Source organism: Onthophagus taurus, chromosome 1 (genome assembly GCF_036711975.1).
Source record: "Onthophagus taurus isolate NC chromosome 1, IU_Otau_3.0, whole genome shotgun sequence".
Lineage (NCBI taxonomy): Eukaryota > Metazoa > Arthropoda > Insecta > Coleoptera > Scarabaeidae > Onthophagus > Onthophagus taurus.
Genome location: NC_091966.1, coordinates 17131364 through 17158253, shown reverse-complemented (window position 1 = coordinate 17158253; position 26890 = coordinate 17131364). Strand labels below are relative to the sequence as shown.

The window sequence follows — 26890 nt, the reverse complement described above, 5'->3', positions numbered from 1 at the left end:
CAAAGAGGTACAATTGAAAGCAGCCTTGAGATAAATGCCCTGTAAATCAAAAAATTGAAAAGTCAATTATACTGAAACCTGAACTGAATACATACAGTCCAAGCAAGTAGAGTATTCAGATCACATTTTCCATTGCTCTTGATTGGTCTGAAGTATTTTAACTTTGGAGTTCATTATCTCTAAATCGCAATTTTGTCACTTACATCCCTTTGCATCTGACCGCCTCAATTATAATTTGATACAAGTTTTTATTTTTTTAAGGTTAAATTTAGAACAGTTTACACTGATTCTGATATAAATTGAACTTCTCAACTTACTTCCCAACTGATTGAATTACATAATTTTTACGTATTTGTAATTTTGAAGTAATAAACTTTATTGTAATAATTTAAAAAAATGTCTTGGGTCTTTATATTACACAATACATCATAATATCAAAGTAGTAAAAGCTATCACTGTGACCTTTACTCCAAAAATCGTACTCCTACTAAAAAAAAATGAGGACGAAACTGTTTAGCATTGTTCTCATTCATTCATTAATAGATCTCTGCTTAAATAAGCTGTGCAGAACACCTACTTTGTTGCAAATTGATGTAGATTATATTTTAATTTCTAACTTTAAAGTAGTGATTAATCGAAACAAATGTATACTTTAGTGAGTGAATAACAATTTTTTTAAACGAAATCGTCATCCATATCAATGGAATACTTAGTATTAACATTAGTGTTATTTTTAAACTTTAACTACATTAAGGTAAGAATTAAAAAAAAAATTAATAAAGTCAATTTAAATAAATTGAAGAATATTTTTAAAGAGAATTAGGTCAAAATCGAAAAGAATGAATCTAGAAAACTATGCTTCCTGTTATCTTAATATGTCACCGAGGTCAATTAAATTCCTCAATATTAAGAACAAACTTCCTTGTTTTATTACGTATAAGATAGCGACGTGTTGTCTTTATTGCAGGGTACTGGGTACTACGAAAACGAAAGTCAGCTCCTTGAATATGTAGATAAAGATATTGTAAGATTACATAAAATTTAATTTAAAATAAATTAAAAAAATATATTTTTTAGGGATTTAGTATACACAAAGATACACAAAAGAGAATATGTTACATAAAAACATTTACTCAGGAATATGTATTTAATTCTCCACATTTAAAAGAAATATGTCACGACTCCTTGATAATTTTTGTTTCTCCATCAATTAATTATGAACGTAAAACAAGATTTAAAAGAGCGAATGGAAATTATGGACCGATTCGGGGACAAACGCAATCGCAATATCTTAATTTTGGAAAAGGAGATAAAGGAGTGGCAGAGGCTGAATCATCGTATGGGTCTTCAAGAGCAGTCGTTAGTATGTAAATAAAATATTTGTGAAAAGCTGATTTTAATTGTTTTTTATTTATTAGGTGGAAGTAATGGAATGGGACAAGCACAAAGTCAAAGTGTTGGACTTGATTGTTCACAATGTTTTGATCAACCTTATGGTCGACCCACAGCAGAGATGCAATTCAAACCTGAGACAATAAGAAAACCAGGAGATAAGCCAGGTGATAAATTAAATGGCAATATTCATTAAACTTTTTAAATTGATTTGAATTGTTATATTAGGAATTCCAATGGGACCTTATATTTCAGGGACGCCAGGAGGTCGCCCACCTCTTCCAAGTGGAACAATCGTCACTACGCCTGGAACAGAATATATTCCTGGTACACCAGGAAAATCTCCAGGATTTCCTATGGGACCAGATATTTATAGAACTGATCAACCAGGTACTCCTGGAACACCGGGAAGATTCACACCCGGAGTACCAGGTACCATATCGGGACCTCAGATACCTGGTAGAATAAGTTTACCAGGAGAACAATATATTTCTGGAATACCTGGTGGTCCAGGTATGTATTTTGATAGTTCATTCTTCAGAGTCACCTAAATCAGCTTTTCCAAACTGAGGCCAAGAATATATTTATATTAATATTTTTTAAATAGTTAACATTAAAAACAAGCTATTCTAGTTTATTCTTTCTTCCATCGATTTCTTATTTCTGCCTCAATTATTATTGATAAATACACTGCGTGTGTGAAATGTATCAGAAGTTGGCCCACAAACCGGTCTTTGACACCATCATATCACCGTTTTTTCGATAACTAATTTCGAATATATTTGAAAAGAGAATTCTCTTTCAAGAAATCATCTTCTTCTCACACTCTACCAAGCCATAATAATGAACTTATAGCCCAACATAATACTAATCAAGAGTACATAAATTTTCGGCCAGAAGCTTTTATCGTTTTCATATCTTTAATGCCACTTTTTAGTTGGAATTTTGTATGCCATCTGAAGGTTTGTTTGAAATGGACTTTTCAATCTTTTTCTTTGATAAGTACTATGATGTCCTTCCACATTACTAGCTTTACAGTGTGTTTCGCTACAAGCTATGAAAAAAATTAAATAGATAATAACGACTGCCACAAATACCTTGCAATCGTTAGCTTAATCAATACTATATGAAACATAACATGCTATTACAATAAGAACATATATATTTTAGGGAGACCTAGCTATCAGCCAGGAATACCAGGCGGGCCTGGATACCAACCAGGACAGACTGGTCATCGGCCGGGGATACCAGGAGGAGCAACTTACCAACCAGGTATTCCAGGAGGGCAGGGTTATCAACCAGGAGGATCAAGTTATCCACCAGGGTCACCAAGAGATCATATTTATCAACCTGGAACCCCTGGAAGCTTTCAACCAAGAGGACCTAGTTATCAACCAGGAACACCAGGAGCCCCTCAATACCAGCCAGGGACACCTGGAGGACCCTCTTATCAACCAGGAACTCCTGGAAGACCATTTTATCAACCAGGCGCTCCTGGAGGTCTTAGTTACCAACCAGGAATTACTGGAGGACCTAGTTATCAACCAGGAATTTCTGGTGGACCTAGTTATCAGCCAGGAATTCCTGGAGGACCTAGTTATCAACCAGGCATTCCTGGAGGACCTACTTATCAACCTGGCACACTTGGAATTCCTTCCTATCAACCCGGGACTCCCGGAGGACCGATTTATCCACCAGAGATTCCTGGAGGCCCTAGTTATCAACCAGGCATTCCTGGAGGACCTACTTATCAACCTGGCACACCTGGGACTCCTTCTTATCAACCAGGGACTCCCGGAGGACCGATTCATCCACCAGGGATTCCTGGAGGCCCTACTTATCAACCACGAATTCCTGGAGAACCTAGTTATCAGCCAGGAATTCCTGGCGGACCTAGTTATCAACCAGGAACTCCTGGACGACCTACTTATCAACCTGGAGCTCCTACTTATCCTCCAGGAACTCCTGGAGGACCAACTTATCAACCAGGAATTCCTGGAGCTGCTATATATCAACCAGGAACTCCTGGTGTCCCAACTTATCAACCAGCGACTCCTGGAGCACCCGCTTATCTACCAGGAGCACCTACATACCAACCAGGGACTCCTGGAGGACCCTCCTATCAACCAGGAAGTCCTGATGGCCCCCCCTATCAACCGGGAACCCCTGGAAGACCATCTTATCCACCAGGAATCCCTGGCCTACCTAGTTACCAACCAGGAATTCCTGGAGGTAGCATTTACCATCCGGGAATCTCTGCAACACCTGCTTACCAACCTGGAACATCTGGTGCCCCTACTTATCAACCAGGGATTCCTGGAGGAGCCTCTTATCAACCAGGGATTCCTGGAGGAGCCTCTTATCAACCAGGAACCCCTGGAGGACCTAGTTATCAACCAGGGATTCCAGGAGCCCCTACTTATCAACCAGGAATTTCTACAGGCCCTACTTATCAACCAGGAATTCCTACAGGCGTATCGAAAATTCCAGCTGCAACACCAGCTGTACCAGGAGCACCCGGTTTCGGACCAGGAACACCATCTAGTCACTATATACCCGGAACACCTTCAATACCACGAATACCTTATTCTCAAGTTGTAGATACACGTCTACCTGCACCCAGTTCCACAACGGGTGGAACGTTTAGCGGACAATTTCATGGAAGATATGATTCACACCAACAAGCAGATACATCGAGAATCTCCGACCAACAACAAGCAACACCTGATGGTCGATTTTCGGGACAGTTTTCTGGAGATTATGGATCTCATGTGGGTAGGAATGGAACGTTCGCTGGTCAATTTTCTGGTACTTACGATCATCACAGAGATGTAACCGCACCAGAGCCGTATGTGAGACAGCCAAGTACACCTATGGGACCTTCAGGAGTATCTGGACAATACATGCCAGAAGGTCGAAAACCTGGACAACATTTGTATGAACAATACTTGCCCGGTGCAGGAATTCCAGGGCAATATACACCAGAAATTGGACAATTTCCACAAGGTCCGCCTGTTTCTACTGCAGGAACATCTGGAATATCTGGTTATTATCCACCATCACAAGGGCAGGCTATACCTGGTACTGCACCACCAGGCTTACCCGGAACAGGATTACCAGGTCAATATATTCCAGGTGTACAACCACCCGGATTTCCAGCACAATATCCCGGTCACATTCCTAGCACGGGTACCTCAGAATTATCAGGTCAATATATTCCTGGCAGAGAAGGACATGGACAACATATTCCAGGAATAGGAACACCGCATCTTCCAGGACACTATACACCTTCCGCAACAACGCCTGGAATACCAAGTCAATACGTTCCAAGCGGAGGAATTCCTGGTCAACAAATTCCAAGCACCGAAATTTCTAGATTACCAGGACAACCGGGAACGCATATTCCTGGCCAATATACAAGTGATGGTTCACAATATATTCCAGGACAATATCAACCGGGAACACCATATGGACCAAGTGTTGATCCGTCAGGTCAATATCCATATGGAACGGGAATTCACCCATCTAGTCAATATCCTTCGGGGTCAGGCGTTGATCCATCAAGTCAATATCCATATGGGACGGGAATAGGCCCATCAAGTCAATATTCCCCGGGAACAGGCATCAGTCCGCCAAGTCAATATCCCTCGGCGCCAGGTATCAGTCCACCAAGTCAATATCCTTCGACGCCAGGTATCAGTCCACCAAGTCAATATCCCTCTGGACCTGCACCTACTTCCCCAACTCAATATCCTTCTATACCAGGTGTTCCACATCAATATCCCACCGGACAAATGCCTCCCGGTATACAATATGGCCCGGGAGCCACAATACCTGGTCAATACGTACCAGGGCAACAAATACCCAGTTCGGGATTACCAAGCCAATACACACCAGAATCAGGAGGTCCCGGTTATTATGGTCCGGGTATTCCAAGTACGAAACCGGGTGGACAAGGATACACACCAGGGCAACCGTCAGGAGTAGTAGATGAATTTGGAAGACCAAGTGATTACAGAAAAAGTGAAGAAACAGCTGAAAGTCTAACAAGAGATGATGGACAATCGCAGGCAGAGAGTTCCGTGCAACAAGTAGCTAACGAAACCCAAGCTTCAGCGTCTGCACAAGGAACCTATCAAGGAGGTACTGCACAATCTCAAGTTTCTGGTATTTACTCAGGTAGTGGTTCATTTAGTGCTTCCGCCGGTACTATAGATGGTAAAAGAGGTTCACAAACTTCAGTTTCTGGAGGAAAGCAAGGAGCAATGAGTTCTTCACAGGGAAGTGGTGGTGCATCACAGTCCCAAGCGCAAGTACAAGTCGCTTCTGCTACTGGCGAAACAAGTTCAAGCGCGCAAAGTGGAGGAATTAAACACGGTACAAACACACAAGTACAAGCTAGTGAAAAAGGTGGAATGGCTGACTCGCAAGCCAATGGCCCAGGAAGTACTTCGTCACAAGCTCAAATTGGATTTATGCCTTATGATAAAAACGAAAAAGATAATCAAAAAACGCCCTTTAAAGGAGGTGGATCAGCAAGCGCTCAAGGTGGTGCTTATACAGGACAATCTCAAGCACAAATACAAGGAAAATTCGCTATGGGGATTCGATACACAGGTGCTGCTCAGGCAGCGTCCGGAAGTAATGCAACTGTAGCTACCACTCAATCAAAACCTCCAGGACTTAATTTTGATAATCAACCACCGTCTACGAATACTCATACAAGTTCTATTAATGTAAATAAAGTGGAGGAATCAGAAGAGGAAGAGACTGAGATGGAGACCACCACTTCACCACCCAAAACAAGAGCTGGAAACACTCATAATGAAAGAACCACAGATGAAGAAGAATATGACTATGACGAAGCCGATTATGAAGAAACAATGGAACCTAGTCCAGGTGTTAACACAAGAACTTTAATTAAACAAGAAAATCATTCGCAAAATCAGCAGATAGTGTTAGATCCTTTAGAAGATCTTGATGCAACCGTGATTCAAGACCGTGGTAATAAATTACCTGTAGGTACAGTTCTTCAACCAGGTCAACTCATTCCTGGGTCTCCTGGAATGCGAATTCCTCAAGGGTTCAGAGGAAAAGTGACTTCTTCAATGTCTGGTGATCGAACAGAAGCTCAAGGACCAAATTCTCATGCACAAAGCGTGAATTTATCGCCCGGAACAGGAAAAATAACTTATAAGAAACCCGTGTATACTGTACAATCAAAAAGTCAATTACGAAATGATGGATTTGGGTATGGTACTAGTTACACCTATCAACCCGCACAATATCATGTAAGAAGCGGAGATTCGTACCCCAAATTTGTTTCAGTTGCAAAAACGGAAAATGGTTATCAAAGTCCACACACAGGAAAAAAAGTACCATCTGTTTACTATACTCAAACATCAACTTGTGGTTACTTTACAAATACTTGCGTATACAATAATGGAAAGAAAATTTGTTTACCTAAACCTAAAACAAATCCAGATGGCTCCCCAATAAAATGTTAGGTCGTATCTTTTTAGTTGAAGTTATTTGTTTGGTTTTTACATAAATGGATATTTATTTCTGTTTATAATTAATATATAATTGATAAAAATAATTGTTATTTGAATGTTTATTGATGTTACTCGTCTTTATACAATAAAAGTCTTATATAAACAAATGTAAACGTTGATTAAATAATTGCATTTTATAGAGATTGTGTAAAAAAGTCAATAAGAAAAGTAGATACATATAAGTAAAAACTCAGTCGTTAGAAATTTTTAAAGTCAGACTGACGAATCAACCAGTTCACAATTACAAAAATAAATAGCTCATTATCTATCGTAATATTCGTAGGTACTTGGTAAGTAACTTTTTTTATTTACAGTTAATATAAATAAATTAATAAATTAAATGTACATCTTTAGGCTTTGCAGGTATCCGATAATTTACATAAGAAATAGATAAAAGTTCATATAAATAAGAATAAGAACCTACCTAGAATGAATTTCTAAACTAAATGATACTAAAAGCAGTAAATAGGCAGTGAGTAGATGTAGTTTAGTATAAAAAACTTAAGAGAACATCAAGGAATGGTATGATCTTAAATCCTAAGTTACTTTTTTAGTATCAGAAGCCTGCAATGATTATAAACTAAAAGTAACCATCACAACTCAATCGCTTAAATTATTTTAAAATTAATTAATCTCTTCATCACTAACGTCTTCATTTAAAATTGTACCACGATGGGACAGCAAATTTGAGGAACTGCTATTACGCAACCTATTACACAGAAAATATTCAAAACATTAAAGTTATATAAAAGTTATTATACCTGATTGGCTCTATATGGGGAATTTGAAAACAGTGAGATATGAAGTTAATCAAATTAGATAAAATATTCCTTCAAAGAATAAGTTGTCTTATTTAATCAGCTTTATAATTGTTTTCAAATTCTCTGTAGTTATTCAAATATACAGTACGTCCATAAAGTAGAGGATATAGGATAGGCAATAAAATCATTATAAACGGTTTATGAAAAAAATCCCTGAAACGGATCTAAAAATTTAAATAGTATGAGTAACTATTAAATTATTAAATATTATTAAAATTATCCATCTCAAAAACATAGTTGTTTTATTTATTTGATTGAATTTCTTAATAGCCAAAAACTGATTCAGTAAAGCTTATTGTTTCATAAACTTTCTATATATATAGTAGACATACACGGACTGACGCCATCTGTTGTTGGCTAGCTGTTTCAAATGACAATATTTAAATGAATACAAACATTCGATATTGTTGACAGGCAATAGGCAGGTTATTAATATTTGAGAAATGAGGTATGGGTAAACCGGAGACTTTCTAGGTCTAGTGTTAGTTCTAGTTTCAGTTGTTATTCAGCATCAGGTTGAGGATCGATCTCAAACTCTAAAAGAACTAGTTGCATACCCAAAGTATGATCGTGGGCATGTATGGAATCTGTGGAAGTCTGGCATACCAAATGCTTCAGGGCAGGTTCAACAAAACGTGGTTTCGGCTGTGCAAGAAAACCCTGATGTTACTGTTGAGATATTGGGTCGAATCTAGCTATCAGTACATCAACTGTTCACAAAATGTTAAAAACTGCAAAATATCATCCCTATAAAGTGAACCTCATTCACGAGCTCAATGATGATTTTGATAGAAGAACGCAATTTTGTGAGCAGTTGCAACAATTTTGCAAAGACGTCAAAAACATAATTTTTTCTGACGAAACAACATTTAATAGTAGAAGATCCGCATGTCGTACTAAATGATCCTATCCTGGGCCCATACTTTTTTGAGGGAACCTTAACTAGATATTTAAATTTTTTACGACGGAACGAATGACCTTCCACAACTGCCAGATTTCCCGATAATGTTGACCCAACTCAATTCGAAAAATATAGCATGCCATCACACTATGGCGTTCCTATCCGACCTCATTTAAACCAACTCCTTCCCAATCGATGGATTGGCTGAAGAGGGCCAATAGAGTGATCTGGAAGATTTGACTCTACCGGACTTCTTCATTTGGAGATATCTGAAGAGTAAAGTTTACACCACAAAACCAAATACATAGCTTCTGAGAATGATCGTTCACCGAAGTTGCTACGAGTGACAAATATTTCATTGTTATTTTATACAAACATGGAAATAATGGTCGCATGTCATCCCAAATTGATATTGCATCTCCTTTGATAAGAGTAACTGATGATGATATAAACATATGGAATTCTGCATAAAGTTTGATTTTGTCGGTAGTTCTATATTTTATGCTTTTATATGTTAAATCTTTGTGGTAACTCCATATGTCACGTTCCATGTTTTCATCCTTTTTAGATTCGTCAGAAAACTCAGATCTTAAAACCGTTGTTCGCATACTGTTTGCGTAATTGGTTATGTAACTGAAGACTTTAACTTTAGCAGTCACATCTCTAAAATGAATCAGTTTAAAACGCGGATCTAGATCTAGTGCGATTGCAATTACCACAGATGGGTGTTGCTCTAGTCTATCAAATCGCTTTACAATCTCCTTTTCAATTTCTAGTTCATCATTAATGGCAGATTGATGTCTCTAGAAAGCTCATGATAGTTAAATACACCACATAAAAGTTTTTTTTTTTCTGTAATACCTGTCAAAGTCAAATTTTTACGGTGTCTGTTGGTATTACCTAGGATCTTTATAAAACATATGTTGGTTTTCTGATTTCTAGAAATATTTTCAGTAACAAGGTAGTTGAACTTAAATATTAATTTAATTTCAATTATTAGTGTATAAATATAAAATCAAAGGCTGAAATTTGAAACATTAGTTTGACTCAAAATGATTTCAAAATATGACATAAGATAATTCCTTTGCCTTTTGCCAACTTAACAACAATTTGACAGCTATTATAGAAGAAAGCAAGGTGAACATACATATCGTCGGCTAAGTAAGAAAACCACGTAACTCCGTTTCGGAAAATTTTACAGGAGACAGAAAAAACTGGATTTTTTTAAATTTGACAGTAGTGTTAAGTGCTTTTCATTTTAAGCATTTGGGCGGAAACTTGTATTTCAATATACGCACAGTTTTCGGAATTGTAGATTTAATGATTTGTTGCATAATTACATCAAAATCTTATTTTTGGTAAAAATTAGAGTTACGTGGCTTACTAAGCCGACAATATGTTGTATTTTCTAACTAATTATTATCGCACAAATGCACAGTGAAATAAGTTCTTATACGATTGTGCGATTCTGTAAGCCATTTTATAAGATGATTCCCTCTTTATAAGCAAAGAGTTACTTTGCTTATGATGACTTATGATAAACATAAAATTAGAATCCGAGATGAAGTACAGCAAATAACTCCTGATATCTTAGGAAATTGTTAGAAAGAATTCAAAAATTGTATAGCTTATTGCCAAGTTGCGCAGAATACATAACTTGAACATTTAACTTAATATTGATAATATCCATGTTACAAGAGTGGTCTTAAAATGATGTTAAAACTTAAAAACAAGATAAAAATAGTAGATGATACGAGATAATACATTTAGAGACTGAGTTCATCGCATTCGAAAAAAGTTTGAAAGAAAAAAATTTTACGAAATTAAAGTAGTGAAAATATCAATACATTCTTAAATCAATCTATTCTTAGAAGTCTTTCAAACATTTAAAAACAGATGTGATTTAAATTCTTAAAGGGTGCACTTATTATTTTTGCCATTTTTGTTGTTCAAAAGCCTCTAAAAAGTGTAATTTAAAGCCTTTATAAATTTGTGCAAAAGTTTAACACTTTTGTAGTCTGTTTCGTGACCTGTTTTCGATTCTGTGCTTGTAAGCATTAGAATTATTTCTATTCTTATGTTTCATCATTCTACTTTCCAATCTTGGACCCGTCTTTCCTATATAAATGCTTATATTTAATTATTAAAACAGTAATTAGACAACTGTTTAAGGTCGCGGTTCAATCACGTGATGTTCGCAAAAGTGCAAAAAAAATTTGTATAGTTCCGCTGTTGGATAAAAGAGGTCGTCGAGAGTTCAATTCAGTTATTCATAGCGACGCTTTTTTATATCAGCTTACAATTAGTCATCCTACCGTTGAAATATTTTATTTATTGAGGAATATATTCTGGTTTAGCCTTACGCGATGCCTATTCTCGATAATATTTGGCGTTCCTTTTTTTTTTTTTTTGCGAGATGTTAATATTGTTATAGTTGGTGTTATTTTCATAACTTAACATTTTTACTTTTAAACAATTAATTTTTATTTTCAATTATTTATTCAAATATTTCTATTACCTAAATTTTGGTTAACACAAATTTTTTTACCAGTATTAGATCCTAACTCAACATTAACAATGTATTACAACAATATTAAACATTTTCGACCCAATTCCACAGGAATCAGATTTTTGGCCATATACAGGGTGGATCAGTTTTTAATCGGGAAGCTTTACTAGGATGTAGTATTTGCCAAAATAACACAAGTTTTTTATATAAACATAGGGTCCCAACTTTTTTGTTTTTGAGCTATGAGCTGTCAAAGTTGAGCCAAAAATTTACATTTTATCTTTTATTTCGAGTATAAGTAAACCATAGAATTTGAATTTTTGTATGTATGTACTACTGGCTGATACCTTATTTTCAACCATACCTTAAACTTCCCTAGCACCCTCTAAGGGGATGCAATTCACCATCCCCTTGATTTATTTATAAGAACTTTTTAACGCTATGTAATATTAACATAAAAAAAAATGGGTTATAAGAACATACTTTAGTGGTACTTTTTTGTCTCTTTAGTATTTTCTTTAAGGTGGCGATTCGAACCTCTTGGGTTCATAAAATTGATAAAAAAATCGGTTTAATTTCGTCAGTCAATGATTAATATTTCAACAATATTCATGCATTTAATTTTACAACATTACTGAATTCGCCACTTGATTATATTGTATACGGGGTGTTTCGGTGACTCGGGGAATAAATTTAACCACATATACTAGAATGAAAATGATGACGATTCATGTAAAAAAAAATAGTAAAAGTCTTCAAATTTCAAAGATACAGGCCATCAAAGTTAGGAAATTTTAACACATTTTTCCAAATATCTTAAACACTATTTACAGTAAAGCGCTGAAATTTGGTACTGTATAAATCAATGTCGTGTAAAATTGTTAGGCAATTTATGAGTTGAATCGGTCCGCGGGAACAATGCTTACCGGCTGTTCCTAAAGTTTGTTTGCTCAGAACTTTTTTATTCTTTCATAACCCTACATTTATTTTTGCAGTTTCTAATAGTAAATTTAGTTTAGAAACTTTTATTACTCTTAGATAATATTCATAAAAATCACCGTTTTCGTGTTAAATCCAAAAATGTTGGGTTCCGATTTCAATAGTGCTATTACTAAAAAAAAAAGAAATCTAAGTTTTTGGACATCCTTTAGTATTTTTTATTACTTGTCTTGTTATTTTATGTACTTTTTTTTATTATTCCTGTTAGTGTTGATTTTTAATTTATTGTTTTTGAGTTCTTTTATTAAACCAACTAAAACAAATTAAAAATGTGATTTAGCTAAATCTACATTTGGACATGTTGCATACATAATAGTTATGACAGCTCAGTTCGATTTTCACTTGTCATTGCTAATTCAAATTATTTATTTATTTATTTTTTTTAGTGTTATTGAATTCGGAGCCTAACATTTTTGCATTTAATACGGAAACGGTGGTTTTTATCAATATTCTCTAAGAGTGATAAAAGTTTCTAAACTAAATTTACTATTAGAAAATGCAAAAATAAATGTAAGGTAATGATAGGATAAAAAAGTTCTGAGCAAAGAAACTTTATGAACAGCCTGTATAGCATTGTTCCCGCGTTCCGATCCAACTCAAAAATTGCCTAATGATTTTACGTGATGTTAGTTTACGCTGTACCAAATTTCAACGCTTTACCATAAATAGTGTTTAAGATATTTAGAAAAATGTGTTAAAATTTCATAACTTTGATGGCCTGTATCTTTGCAATTTGAGGACTTTTACTAATTTTTTTTACATGAATCGTCATCATTTTCACTCTAGTATATGTGGTTACATTTGCTCCCCGAGTCACCGAAACACCTGTATATGATGGTTTTTTATTGTGAAATAGTTTTGTAAAAATTGTTATTCTAAGATGGTTTTTTTATTGTAAAATAAAATTAAAGTTGTTATTGATTTTTATTATTTTTTATAATGTAGAACCGTTTTTTTTTTGTGAATAAATAGTATTATTGTTATCTATGTCTATTACAAATTATTATTACTTTACTTTAGATTATTTATGTTCTTATATCTTGATAACAATTTTCTGTGTTATTTCTTACTTTCTCAGTGTTAATATAATCATTAAAAATTAGGGCGGAAGGACTGTGATCAGCAACTCATTCATAATTGCCTACAAATCTTCTATCTGTTATATATATTTATTTACTCAGTAGTTAAAAGAGAAATTGGATATGAACAAATGTTATTACCAACTCAAGATTAGTAATCAATTTATAATACGTTTTATAACATTTTATTGGCAATTAATTATTTTTTATATTTATTTTTTTTTAAATTTTTAATTAGTACCTAAAGCCATCTACAAAGTAATTGCCAAAGGTTTACTTAGTACTGTTTTGTCGATTTTAGGCAACCCATTTTACACCTTTTCGTAATGACTAAAAATTGTGACAAAATCGCATATCTTCAGAAAAAACACATTCATGAAATAATCACACAGCTATTGCACTTTTACGAATACGGAATCTGTTCCTAAGATACATAAGCATTAGATGACATATTTGCCACCTCGTTTAAGTCCCTAATCTCTTCTAGAGAACGATTTGTATTAAGCCCTTATTATGACTAACTTTCGTAATTTATTTCTGTCAGCGTCATGATTATTTTAGAATACTAAATATGTCATTCCGTAGAGTAATATATGTACTTCAAGCCTACGTATTTACTTTTTTATAAATATGTAGCATTAAGTCGTGAATGTACATCTACGTAACCTCTCCCGGCGTATATAAAAATGGACGCTTTGAACCGCCCCCTTAACAAGAATAGTGTAATAGTAGTATGGAATAAGCTAAATTTATGTTATATTTTGAAAAAATTTCCTTAGTGGCTCCTATCTTAGTATTTTTTGGACAATTTATTAATTATTTCTACAGGAAATTTGTTTTTTTCACTAATTCGAATATACAGTAATGTTCACTTATAATGAACTCGTTTATAACGAACTTCCGATTATTGTGAACCATTGCAAGAGGCAATAAATAAATTCCATAAGCTAAGTGTTAATCTTTTCCGGATATAATGAACCCAGCTAGAATGACCTTTCGCTTATAATTGACCATTTTAAACGCAGTAAAGGTGTAAACTTACCGCTTATATAGGGTAATTTGACATGAAAAGTACGAGGAATACCCAAAAATCGAATCGTACATCGATGCGCAAACTTGGAAGTGTCATTATTCGAATCTTAAAAAGGCGCTGACTCTTTAACTCTGTTGGTTTTTACAATGGCGAATTCAAATGGTATCGAAGTAACAGAAAAACGAAAGAGCTTTACGTTAAAAACGAAGTATGAAATAATAGCAGTCGAGTGGAAAGAACAAAGTAAATTATTCAGGGAAATTAATAAATCGACTGTGGGCGCGATTTGGAATGTAAGGGAGAAAATAGTGGATAGTTACGAATTCCGTAGCTAAAAGAATTCGAAAATCAAATCGTGATGAATTGGACTCAGGATTGCTTAAGTGATTTCTCAAACAAGGGCATATAATGTTACAATTACGAGTAATCTGCCTCAAACTAACGCTGACGAACTTGGAAGTTCGATGCAAGAGGGAGAATTTCATTGAAATCGCAGTAGGATTGAACGGTTCAAGTAACGTCATGTAATCAAAATTGAAAAGATTGTGGGTGACGCTGCCGCAGTAGACATGGGCGTGGTGAACAATTGGCGAAAAATCTGAATTTCATCAACCTAATATTCATGCCACCTAACACCACTTCAAGACTGTAGCCGTTAGATCTACGTTTGAAGAGCAACTATAGGCGTATTCTTCTTGCAAAAATGTATCGCATGTTGAAGATTCATCAAAGTCGTCAATGTGGTGAACGTTATTCACGTAGCGTGGTAAAATGCGTCCGTACAAAAAATACGCAACAGTTTCCGCCATACTGGCTTTGTTGGAAACGAAGAGAATTTTAATTCTAAAAACGAACTTCCTTTAAATATTTGGTTAGAAGAAACCCCAGCTAGAAATAATACCCATGACGAGAATGCAGTTGAAGTAGTGTCTGATTTAAATAATGTAATATTGAAAAACAAATTTGAAGAATATGTACGTATTGATGACGACGTAATTTGCAGATAGGTCTTAACCGACGAAGTAATTAATTATTACTTCAGTACAAGTTTAAGTCGACAACAATAATAGTGTAATAAAAGTAAGTTTTACGATGATGATTGTTTATTTTATTTCGGTGCTACAATTGTTTCGACCAGTTTGGTCTTCTTCTTCGGCACGACGTCAAAAGAGGTTAGAAGTTGAGACGGAGAAATAAAGTTGATTTATAAAAACGGTCGCAAAGGGGTTGTGAACATTTTAATTGATACATTTCCTCGAATCGGAACGTTGTTTACATTAAAGTTTTGTTAAATGAAATTTGAAAACACGTTGAAAGAAGTTATAAGTTTTAAACAAGGATCATCGTAAAAAAGAAACAGAAAAGTTAATAAAACAAAAAGATGAACTGTTAGATGAAAAGAACAAAAATTAAGAAAAAACTATGAAAAAAAAAAATCAAACAATAATAGTGACCATAAAGAACACGCCGACGGTACAGGTAATCAACATAACATCAACCTGCCAGAACCAACGATTACAGAGTTAGAACAAAACATCTGCAACATTCGCAATTTCTTGCAAAAACATAATGCTCTACAACATATTCTTAATAGCTTTGCTAATGTTGAAATGTTCTTCGATGAATCATTTCTCACACTAGAATTGAAACAAACAAAAATATTTGATTTTCTTTTAAATAAGCATTTATACCTAGAGGTTACACAATCAATTTTATTTATTAGGAACCTTACTTAACAAACGATTTAAGTTGAACTTTCTCAGTTCATTAAAAAAAATTTGATTACGTCACAACTCATTTAAAAATGGCGAACAAAATCTGAAATGTACAGCAAAACATTGCATAAAATTTAAATCTTTAGACCCGTTTCATTTTTCCATAAACCATTTATAACGATTTTAGCGCCTATATCACCTACTTTATGGACGCACCGTATAAGGAATTCCATAGAGTCATCATCAACAACACACTTATTTTATTAATACTATTTTACACCTACATTGCTTCCCTACCATCTACACCCATATCAATAAAGCCAAAATTACTTACTATTAAATAACTTCATGCATATGCAGGAAGAAGACATCATGCAGCATCTTATCAACAGCTATAATCACTTGACAATTGAGATCTTAAAAGTAATGGATAGACCTACACAAAATCCCGCGTAAATATATATAGAGGATATATAATACAAAGATTGGTCAAGCATTGATTATTGAAAAGAATAGACATTTCAAAGTCCCCAACAAACAAAACAACATAAAGTTGAAAAAGATCAACACTTACACCATCGCTATCCTCTAGAACTGCCATTTCCTCGCCACCATCCATTTTCTCCTCGCTTAGAAGTTAAAGCAGAACAAGAAATAAACAAGGTAGAGCAAGATTTTTTTTCATTTTAAAGAAACATAAAAGCACCATAACCAAAGATAAAATCAAAATGAAATATATTTAAAAAAGCCGTACCTTGTGTGTAGATGTTGTAACTGTACTTGGAAATTATCGACCTGCTCTTGAAGCTCATCATTACCCCTTTGAAGTTTCCTAATCGTATTCGTCGACGAATCTAATTCGTCTTCGGCAATCGTTAAGTCTCGTTTTAATTCCTCAACTCGAGTTCTTAATTTTTTTACTTCCGATTCATATTGTTCAGCTCTTCTTACTGCATGTGCTAATTCAGTCATTTTATCTTGTACCATTTTCTTTAATTTCGTTTGCGTATGTTTTAAGTCAGTGATTTCCTAAAAAGTATAATGGTATATTAAAAAAAAAAAATTATATTTATTTATTACCTTAGTTTTATCTGAAATTTCTTGTTGTAAATGTCTTAATTCAGCATCAGAATTAGATATAGGCCGTCCTTTTCGTTCTAGTCTTTCTTGCATATCACGTAATTCCGAACGTAATTTTTTATTATCTCTTTCAAGAGCTAATTTTTCAGTTTCTAATCGTTCTCTTTTACCCCATTCAGCAGCATTTTCAGCTTGTAGTCGTTCTAACTAATATGAAAGTAAAATATAGGAGTATAAATATAACATAAGATCAATTTCGTTCATATATAATTTGTATTGATCATATTTTTGGCAATATTATATTTTATCCTATTATAATTTTTATATACAAGGTGTTAAAACAGGAATGTAAAACATTTAAAGAGGTAATAGTATGGACCAAAATAAACAAAAAAAGTCTTAATAAAATTTTATATATTTATTTTATTTATAAAAAAATTGTAATATTTTATTATGAACAAACAAATAATAGAAGTTTCTAACAAAGACAAAGAATAAATTTAAATATGATCTTCAAAATGCCCTCCTTCCATATCCTAACAGGTACATCTTCGTCTGAAGGATGATAGAACTGTTTCTAAAATCTCCTCATTGGCTCCAATTTGTTGGCATTGTTGATTAATTCGTAGCTGCAGCTTCTCGAGAGTATTCACAGTACCACCATAGACTAATGTTTTCAAATATCCCCAGAAAAAGAAGTTGAAGGTTTATGTCAGGCGATCTTGTAGGCCATAGTACAGGTCCACCTCTTCCTACCCATTTATGTGGAAAAGTTTGTTTTAAATGTTCTCTAACCGCAATCGAAATTCAGGCGGAACACCATCATGCTAGAACCACATTTATTGCCTTTGGTCTAAGGGAATGTCGTCAAAAAGACTAATCAGCGCCTGTTAATCGGTTTGGTAAAACAACAGGACCTAAAAACCTGTCGCCTACAATGCCCAACCAAAATATTAATGAAAAACGTGTGTGATGTCTAGATTCCATTATTCCATGGGGATTTTCATCGGCCCAAACATACATGTTGTGAAAATTAACAACACCATTCCGTGTGAATCCGGCCTCACCAGTAAAAAGAATATTGGCAAGAAGACGGTTGTCTTCGGCATCATTGCGTAGAAGCTAACGGAAAAAACTAAACGTGCTTGAATATCAAGTGGTTTTAAATTCTGTACCCGTTGTACATGGTAGGGATAAAACAGTTCCTCGTGAAGGATTCTCCAAACAAGAGGACCACTAATTCATCAATCAAGTCGAGAATATCAGCTCGACTGATATTCTCAGCACACTCGACCCCGGATTACGTTCCATCCGTGCCAGAATTTCTTCTTCTGCTCTAGGAGCAGATACCGACCTTGATCGTCCGGATAAAGAGCATTGTCTGCTTAATGAACCGGTCATGATTGATATGATCATTATATTCTTGCCTTTTTTTGTATTTTTAAACTACAATTATGGGATGTCTATTAAAGAACTTTAATATTCAGTCAGTTTATTATCGACGAATTATTGAAATATTCTGTCATGCTTAGTGATATACAGTTTTAAGCTTGGCATAGATTGTGGCAACAGAGGATAGTAGAGTAGAAGGATCGTGTTACCCCATGGTTTTCTAAGTTTCAAGTCTTAAAGATATTGTGATGATATTGTCAACAAATGGCGTTAATACATTATCAAAACAGATTCTAAGGAGATTAAAAAAAAAATTTAGGTTGTTTGAAAACAAAACAAAACAAGAGTAGTTGAATTTGAACTTCCAGATCCGGGAGATCCGATAGCGGATCTCCCGAATTATATATTTTTATAACGATTCTAGAAGTTGAGTGTTACTAGAAGAATGTTACTTTGCGATGATCCCGCTGTGATCCTGAGAGTGGAGTCAACAGTTTTCTTTTACAATTTTGTGTTAATTAAGTGACGTTTGTATTTTTTTGTTGCTCAGAGACAATAAATTTTGGGAACATTACAATATCTATAAGTATACTTTGAACAGACCATATCTCACCAAATTACCATCCAATTACAATTTGATTAACGGACATGGTTTTAATTGTTTGATTTTTAATTAGTAGTTTTGCTAAGGATGTTAAAGAATCTTATGAGTAATAAAAGATGTTACTATTTAGCAAACCTTATCTCACCAAACACAATTCAGCAACAGTTGTTGAATTTCTAAAAGAGTTACTCTTCTATTTTTCTAAGTTCTTTTCCTTTTATTTACTATTCTACTATTTCTAAATACTATTTAGTTGCCGTTAAATACTATTTTGTGCAATGTACTTCATTGACAAATGTTAGGGGATAAGTAATAATAAGTAGACCTCTTGACCTCTAAAGTTTTTTTAATAAATAAATTTATATACGGTACCAGTTTCGACATACTAAGATGTCATCATCAGCCAAACAGTCAAATAATTAAAAAATCAGGCTGAACAAACAAAATTCTAAGTTAATACAAAACATTTTTCCAAGAGAAACACGAAAATAACTATTTCAAACAAGAAACACAACACCGTACACAATTGAACTCTAAATATGACTGATAAATATTTTGGATTAATTTTTTGATGTAGATGCGTGACATTCTATTTTATCAACAAGTCTTGTAAAGTTAGGTATGTCATTAGTCAGAGAACTCCGTTATACCTATAGCGATTTGATGTTTTTTATTTGAGAGAAGCTGCTTCACATAGATAAGTGGAGCTAAAAAATGTAAATATCCTCAGTGCCACCGATCTCAATAACAGATATTTTTCTTCTGGTAATAAATTCCAAAAATAATTTTTATTTGCACGTGCATTCACAATTATATCTGATTGTATTGTTAAAATTTCTAACTGTGGAGCCGCTGAATTCAATTGAAAAGTATGAGCTAGATTTGATGAAATATTCTCGTGATCGAATTATACAAAAGGAAATGAAATAAATTCAAAAATAGGTTGAAGATTATTGAGATTTGCAAATCGTCTCTCACATTCTTCATTAAAATTTTCCAGTTCAGGACAAAACATTTCAATGTCACATTTACCAGTAAGTTTAATATGTTTTTCTAAATATGGAAAATATTTAAAATTTTGCCTTTTTAACTTGGGATCAAAAAGTTTTAATTTTGCTTTAAAAGCATTTACCGAACTGAACAATTCAATAATATTTTTTCTTTTCCTTGTAATTGTAAATTAAGCCAGTTGTAGTGGCCCATAGAATCCGTAAGAAAAGTAATTCTTTTTGCACCTACTGGATCTGCCAATTGTTCATGTTTTTCTCCCAATGTGACAAAAAATGCAATAATGCCAAATCTTTCCAAAATATTCCTTGGCTGAGACAGCTAACATTACAAAAAAGAAGTAAATCTTCATATTTCGAGTCATTGTCTTCAAGTTGAGTACGGAATAGACGCCTCCTTAAACTTCGCGCTCTTATCGAATTAGCAATTTTCACTGCTGCATCCATAATATCTTGAACGTCCAATATTTTTGCACATAAGGCATAATTATGAATTATGATATGAAAGGATATGAAATCAGTATTCATTTTGTTTGCATATGACTAAAAATCCATGATTTCTACCAATCTTTGAAGTTGCTCCGTCAGTAGACATAGCAACCAAATTATGCAAAGGCAAATTTGTTTTTTTGGCAAATGGCATAAAAGTTGCCGTCTTATCTGGACCTAGCGTTGTTCCCTTTATCAGAAGTATTGTTAAAAATTCTTGTTTTACGGAAAAATTATGCAGTATCAACGATATCTGTTGACTCGTCAAACTGCAACGAAAAGAAACGGCAACTTTGTATGTCATCTTCAAATTCTCGAGTTACATTTTTATTCATATCTTCAATACGACGAGTTACGGTTTTACGAGAAAGAACTTTAAGAGAAATCTTTAATTTCACTTTTATTTTTAAAGTTGGAAAATAACTTCTCGCTGCCGTCAACAAAAGCTTCCTTAAAAATTTCCCTATCCCCATATGACTATTTATATTTTTCCAAAACGTATGTTATGACATGACATAAGATGCTTCAGTTGCCATTTTGGATTGATACATAGGCTTTTAAAACAAAAGTTGCTGTGTCATAATTTTCTGCTAAATTTTTAGTACACATTTTAAATTAAAAGATTTGAAATGTACCTAGTAAATTATTTAAAATGACTGCGAACGACTGTCGAACTGTTTGCGATCGACAGTTTGCCCATCCCTGGTCTACATGGTCAAAATTATTATTTATATTAATTACATCTGGTGTGTCATATGTCAAAAATTGATTCGGTTATATTGACCAACCCAGCAGTCAACATGTTAAATAAACTCGCCTACATCAGACAGAAACGTCTCCTCAGTGACATTATTTCTTTGGTCAATTTATATCGGATATTAATTCAAGAATCAATACTTTCACGTATGTGTGATTAATTAATCATTCATAAATATTGAACATCAATAGAGATATTTGCTAAACCAATGTTCCAGCAATCAAGATAGTTCAAAGCTTATCATTTTGCGCGAGACTATTGTATGAACATGAGGAGTGAATCGGAGAACTACAATGTGTATCTACACAACTGTGTTAGACCATTTTGGCCCATACATCCATTGTCTAGTGTCAGGCGCTAAATTACCCATAGTTTATAGCTGATCTATTCATTAAATACAACGTTATGTTTGCCTGTTAATTAATAATTATCGAATTTATTGTGTTAATAATTACAAAATACAAATTTATTTGAAATAATGAAATATAGAATATATCAAATAACGAAAGCGTGGTTTAACCGTGATCGTCATATTTACGCATATTTACGTTATGATAGCAGTTGATTGTTATAAAAATTACTGTTAACGGTAGAGAATTCCCTACTTTTATAGTAGTAGCGAAACGAAATATCGAAAACTCTCAAACGAACTCCGTATCGTGGCAATCGCTATTGTAAAAATAAATAAGTTTAAAGTTTTTTAAAAAACTGTGGTTTTCATTGAAAGAACCTAACTCGCATCTAAGACCCCTTAGCAGTACTGTCAATTACACGCTAGAAAGAAGAGGTGTAAGGGAAGTTTCTTTAAAAACGAGTGGTTACTAGAATTGTGCGTAACAGATTAACAGCAACCGATGGTATGAGAAAATTGCCGCCATTATTAATAATATTAAAAAGAAAAACCATTCCGAACTCGAAGTACTTCCTAAAAGGCGCCTTAAGGCCTATTCACACTATCGATCAACGATCGGTCAAGTCACGGGCCGGTCACGGGTCGGTCGCGGTCCGGTCAATTTTCAATGTGAATTAATTGAAAATTGATTGAATATTCCATTAGTTACCAAAATTTGGCCATTACAAGGAGTAGGCTTTGCCTTACGTACAATCTGCTAAGATACATTAATTTGACGTTTCGTTCAAATCACGAAATAACCAAACTCCAGTAATTTGATTTTGCGAAACCTGAAGAGAAATTGTTTGCAATGGTCTTGTATTCAAATGCTGAAATGAGCGATATGGTGTTTATGTACGGCCGTGCCAATGGAAATAGTTTGAGAGTACGTCGTTTCTATGCTGGAACATTTCCCAATCGCCGGCTACCTTCACATGTTACGTTTCAGTCACTTTTTCACCGTTTTAAAGAAACTGGATCGTTTGAAAAAAGGTCTTATAATACCGGACGGCAGAGATCCGTATGTACACCGGCAATAGAAGAACAAATTTTAAATACGGTTGCTGAAAATCCCGAAACAAGTGTGAGAAGAATTTCGGCTCAAGAGGGTACAGGTGGATATGTTGTTTGGAGAACTCTCCATGAGCAACTTATTTACCCTTATCATACCCAACGTATCCAAGCCCTTAATCCTCCGGATTACCATTAAATCAAAGATTAAATCTCTGGTGAATGAAAGGTTTCCTGGGAGATGGATATGACGAGGAGGCCCCATTGCATGGCCTGCACGTTCGCCGGATTTGAACCCGCTAGACTTTTGTTTATGGGGCTACTTAAAAAGCTTAGTGTATGCGACACCTGTAAACGATGTTGAAGACTTGCGGCAACGAATAGAACAGGGTTGCCAGACAATTCGTGAAAACTACGGGTTATTTGAAAGAGTTCGGGCTTCCTTTGAACGTAAAATGAGAAACTGTATTGATGTACTGATGAACTGCAGGTCGACATTTTGAACATCTTCAGTAAAAAGCTTCGTTTTGATTAGTATTAGTATTACGTTGTGTCAATTCAATTTTTCTAATAATTTGTTTTAAAAAATATTTTTTTTCTCGGAAACCTTAAGGAGTACAAATTTTTTTTTCGAATTGATGTTGTTTAGAATTAAGCTATCTAACCAATAGTTAAATAAAATTTTTGAATTTTTCTGAAAAATAGTGGTATTTATTATCACTTCCGGTCTAACCGGAAGCAATGGAAACATCATACTACTCTCAAAAAGAGACAGTTTCATACTTTATCGATTAGCCAAATATCGAATCTGTAGTAGTTATAGTTTAAAAGAAAAAACCTAGAGTCCCAAAAAATTTGAACATCCTGTATCTCGAAAACGGTTGATTTTCCGACCCATGTTGATTAACACTTTTCGACTTGTTTTCGACTGTAGTACTACCCCTATAAATATTTAAACGTTGTTTTAAAACATCCTGTATGCCTAAGAAACCCATGAAAAGGGGTTACAAAGTATGGGCCTAAAAAAAGTAATTTTTTTCTTTTTCGGCCATATTTTAAAAACTAAAACAGCTAGATATAAAAACTTTGTTGAAAAATGATGAGCTCTAAGATACGCAACTTTGCCCCCATTTAACTATTTCTGTATCTCTTATGGTTTCTGAGATCTCAATGGTTGGGGTCGAATTTGAATTACCCTGTATGCAGTTGGAAGAGTGAATGTGACTCGAAAATATTTACGAAAATATTATTTAGGTCCGTACATCTTTTACCAAATTATCACAGTCCTGAAGATTGCACGAAAGTTAATGGAAGAGAAAAAAATGAAAATATATTGGAAATATTCAACATTAACAGTGTTGATATATTCGATTCATCATATATTTTTCTACTTCTAAATGCTTCTATGGTAAATGCATATTGCCTATATAAAATAATGAATCTGCCTAATAGATTAACAGCAAAAGATTTCAGGAGAGTTGTTCTAGCCCGTCTATGTAGTACTTGTCAAATACCACTTCTTTTTTGGGGAAACTAAAATCCTGTTTCCAAGTTTATCACAATAAATATTTTTCTAATTTTTGTTTTATATTTAAAGAATATATTTTTGTTTTTGTCAAGATTATTGTTTTTTTTTGTAAAATTAATATCAAAATAAATATAGGATATTTTATTGTTATATGCAAATGGAGTGGTGTTACAAGAAGTGGACCTTGAATTTTTTAAAAAACTGTATATCCTTTGATGAAATATGATGATTTCAACCTATATATGACCTTTTAAAATTGTTTACTTAAAGAATCTTTAAAAAACAAACTTTACAAACTTTGCTCCAGTTGAGCAAAATTTTATATCAAACACCTGCTCCAGTAAGAGTTAACATAAGAAACTTTCCATTGCATTCAAAAAAATCCCTATTAAACATTGGAAATCTTGGTTCAGAGTGAAAAGGCGAAAATTTTGATGAACAACACATGTCTATCTTTTTAAGATCTTACTGTATGGCTCTCCAATTAGAATTAACAGCGTTGCATTTAATGACTAAATGCGATGAACGACTTAAATAGAATAGGTAACAACATTACCATCTTCATCAACTAGTTATAACAGTCAAGTTCACTTGAAGATAATGTTCAAAAGTGCAACAAAACTGTTAAAAGTTAACTGTATATAATACCAACATTGAAACAAATTACTATCTTTAGTAAGTGCAACTTATCATATTCTTATACCTTTAAACCCTGCTTTTCTCCACTCAACCTCACAAAGGCTTACTTTATACAAACATTAGTTGTCTAAAAAACTTACTTCTGTTCTTAATTCATTTATCCTACGATCCAAATTCTCCCTTGTATTAGATTCTTCTAATAAATCAGATTTTAACAAACAGATCTCTTCTTGATGTTGATCTTGAAGTTGTAATAACTCTCTAACAGCATCCTGTTTTGCATCTCTTAATTCATCACATTTTTCTTTCAACTCTTGTAATTCTCCAGTTAATTTTTCAATGTTTCTATGCAAAACGAGTTTTTCGCTAAAAGCAAGACTATTAATATTCAAGATAAATAAATATCTTCAATTTGGAATCTTCAGAAAACTTACTCTCTTTCAGCTTGTAAAGTTTTCGTAGCTTCATCTAATCTCAACTGTAACATGGACAATTTTTGTATCACATATTCTTCATCGTCTTCTTTATGACTGCTTCTATCCCTTATATTTAAACCATTTAAAATTTCAGTCGTCGTGTGTGGACTTTTCTGTTTCTCTAACGAATCCCTATCAGAAACGTGCTTAGGAACTGCCCCTTGTAAAATATACTCCTCTATCGTTGAATCCTTTTCAGAATCGATGATAGATGTAGCCGTACTATCACATTCTACCTGAGTCGTTGAAACACCATTCATCTCACTTCTTTCTTTTACAGGAGAATTATTAAAACTAAACACAAAATCTTTCAGGGGATCATCACCCAAAGCTTCTAAAATATGAGTTTCAAATTGACCAGAATGTTTTAAAAGTAATATGTGAATTTTTTCTATTTCCTTTTTTAACTGCTCATTTTGGTTTTCTACTTCTTGTTTTTCGCGTTTTATTGAATTAGTGTCTTTTAGAGCGGCGTCTAATTTCGAACGAAGCTGTTTACTTTCTTCGCGGGCTGTGTTGCGTTCATTTCTTACTTTACTCCATTTTTCACGCCAATTTGCCGTACAATCAGACCACCAACGCATCGTTTTTTCCATTTGAGTCGCCCTCGCTCTAGCTTCTTCTAATTCTCGTTGTCTCATGGCCTAAAAAATGATAAATCAAATATTTTTAAATTTTAAAGTAATTACAGGAAACTGTAACGGACATTAGCGCCACCTACAAGTCATATTGTAGTTAATGAAAAGGAGGAATAAGTATAATTCAATTAGTTAGACAAGGATGGATATTGGTTATAAAGCATAAAAATTTGACGTTTAAATATCATTTTCTAGTTTAAAATTGTAATGAAGTTAAAAAATGTCATTTTGACATTTCATACATTTGATTTGAAGTTAGATACATAATTTTTGAGGTTAGAACGTATAATTATAATTTGTGAAGTTGAACAAGGATTTTGATAAATAAAAACTAAAACTTAAAAACTACAAAAAGAGAATGACTTAAAGTTTACTAATGAAACAATTATTTGTTTATAAGTTTGCGTGAGATAATCAGAGTATTTTTAATTAAAAAAAAGTTAAAAAACTCACTTCGTTAGCCTCCCAATCGGTGTCAACAAATCTAGAAGAGGCTATAGAGGCCGAATCGTGGTCCCTAACGTGCCTACGCGAAGACGTTCCGCTCGTTGTGCTCTGGGACATACTTTCGGCTTCTCTTCCTTTTACATTTATTCGTGTTCAAACCGCACGAGCACGTTTCTTTTATTGTTATTCATATGAATACTGATTCATTCACAACATCTCTGACATCACTCTTTGACACTCCTTTTACCCAACCTGCGACGGTGCAGTACTGCCACCAGATTTTTGTTTATCCTTTTTTGACAACTACAAGTAAATTGACCGTGTAGCAAATAATATATTTTTTTAGATAACATGAAATAATTTACAATTTATATAATTACGATACGAAAATGATTATGTGACAATTTTAGAAATGTTTTAAATGAAT

The 26890-nt window shown here is 33.9% G+C and overlaps 2 protein-coding genes across 6 annotated transcripts; one reads left to right on the top strand and one right to left on the bottom strand.

The window, feature by feature from the left end:
* Nucleotides 1-513: 513 nt before the first annotated feature.
* Nucleotides 514-7120, top strand: LOC111415751 (collagen alpha-1(I) chain-like). Of its 2 annotated transcripts, none has more exons than XM_071197823.1 (6): nt 514-754; nt 968-1024; nt 1078-1363; nt 1419-1559; nt 1648-1905; nt 2563-7120. In XM_071197823.1, exons 1-6 carry the CDS (start codon nt 701-703, stop codon nt 6897-6899), a joined length of 5133 nt encoding a protein of 1710 aa, XP_071053924.1. In that variant the 5' UTR covers nt 514-700; the 3' UTR covers nt 6900-7120. The 2 variants fall into 2 exon arrangements, with proteins under 2 accessions (XP_071053924.1, XP_071053919.1); XM_071197818.1 differs by having other exon boundaries at nt 515-754; nt 1621-1905.
* Nucleotides 6992-26732, bottom strand: LOC111415746 (coiled-coil domain-containing protein 102A). 4 transcript variants are annotated; one of them, XR_011641027.1, is made up of 8 exons: nt 26470-26732; nt 25337-26022; nt 25043-25268; nt 17085-17291; nt 16759-17033; nt 16579-16633; nt 16339-16440; nt 7569-7656 (listed from the first exon to the last, which is right to left on the bottom strand). XR_011641027.1 is itself a non-coding variant. In XM_071197830.1 (7 exons), the coding sequence occupies exons 1-7, from the start codon at nt 26578-26580 to the stop codon at nt 7648-7650; spliced, it is 1569 nt and encodes a 522-aa protein (XP_071053931.1). In that variant the 5' UTR covers nt 26581-26732; the 3' UTR covers nt 6992-7647. The 4 variants fall into 4 exon arrangements, 3 of the variants coding, with proteins under 3 accessions (XP_071053931.1, XP_022903349.1, XP_071053934.1); XM_071197830.1 differs by lacking the exon at nt 16339-16440 and having other exon boundaries at nt 6992-7656; XM_023047581.2 differs by lacking the exons at nt 16339-16440; nt 16579-16633 and having other exon boundaries at nt 6992-7656; nt 26470-26731.
* Between the last annotated feature and the right edge of the window lie 158 nt (nt 26733-26890).

Bases quoted from the DNA above. Each gene is read 5' to 3' on its own strand.
- LOC111415751 (XM_071197818.1), top strand. From the start codon at position 701: ATGGAATACTTAGTATTAACATTAGTGTTATTTTTAAACTTTAACTAC. The intron at 755-967 runs GTAAGAATTAAA...TCTTTATTGCAG, and splicing joins TAAACTTTAACTACATTAAG to GGTACTGGGTACTACGAAAA. The intron at 1,025-1,077 runs GTAAGATTACAT...TATATTTTTTAG, and splicing joins AATATGTAGATAAAGATATT to GGATTTAGTATACACAAAGA.
- LOC111415746 (XM_023047581.2), bottom strand. From the start codon at position 26,580: ATGTCCCAGAGCACAACGAGCGGAACGTCTTCGCGTAGGCACGTTAGG. The intron at 25,269-25,336 runs GTAAGTTTTCTG...TCTTGCTTTTAG, and splicing joins ACTTTACAAGCTGAAAGAGA to CGAAAAACTCGTTTTGCATA. The intron at 7,657-16,758 runs GTACGGCTTTTT...TCTGTGTAATAG, and splicing joins TTACAACATCTACACACAAG to GTTGCGTAATAGCAGTTCCT.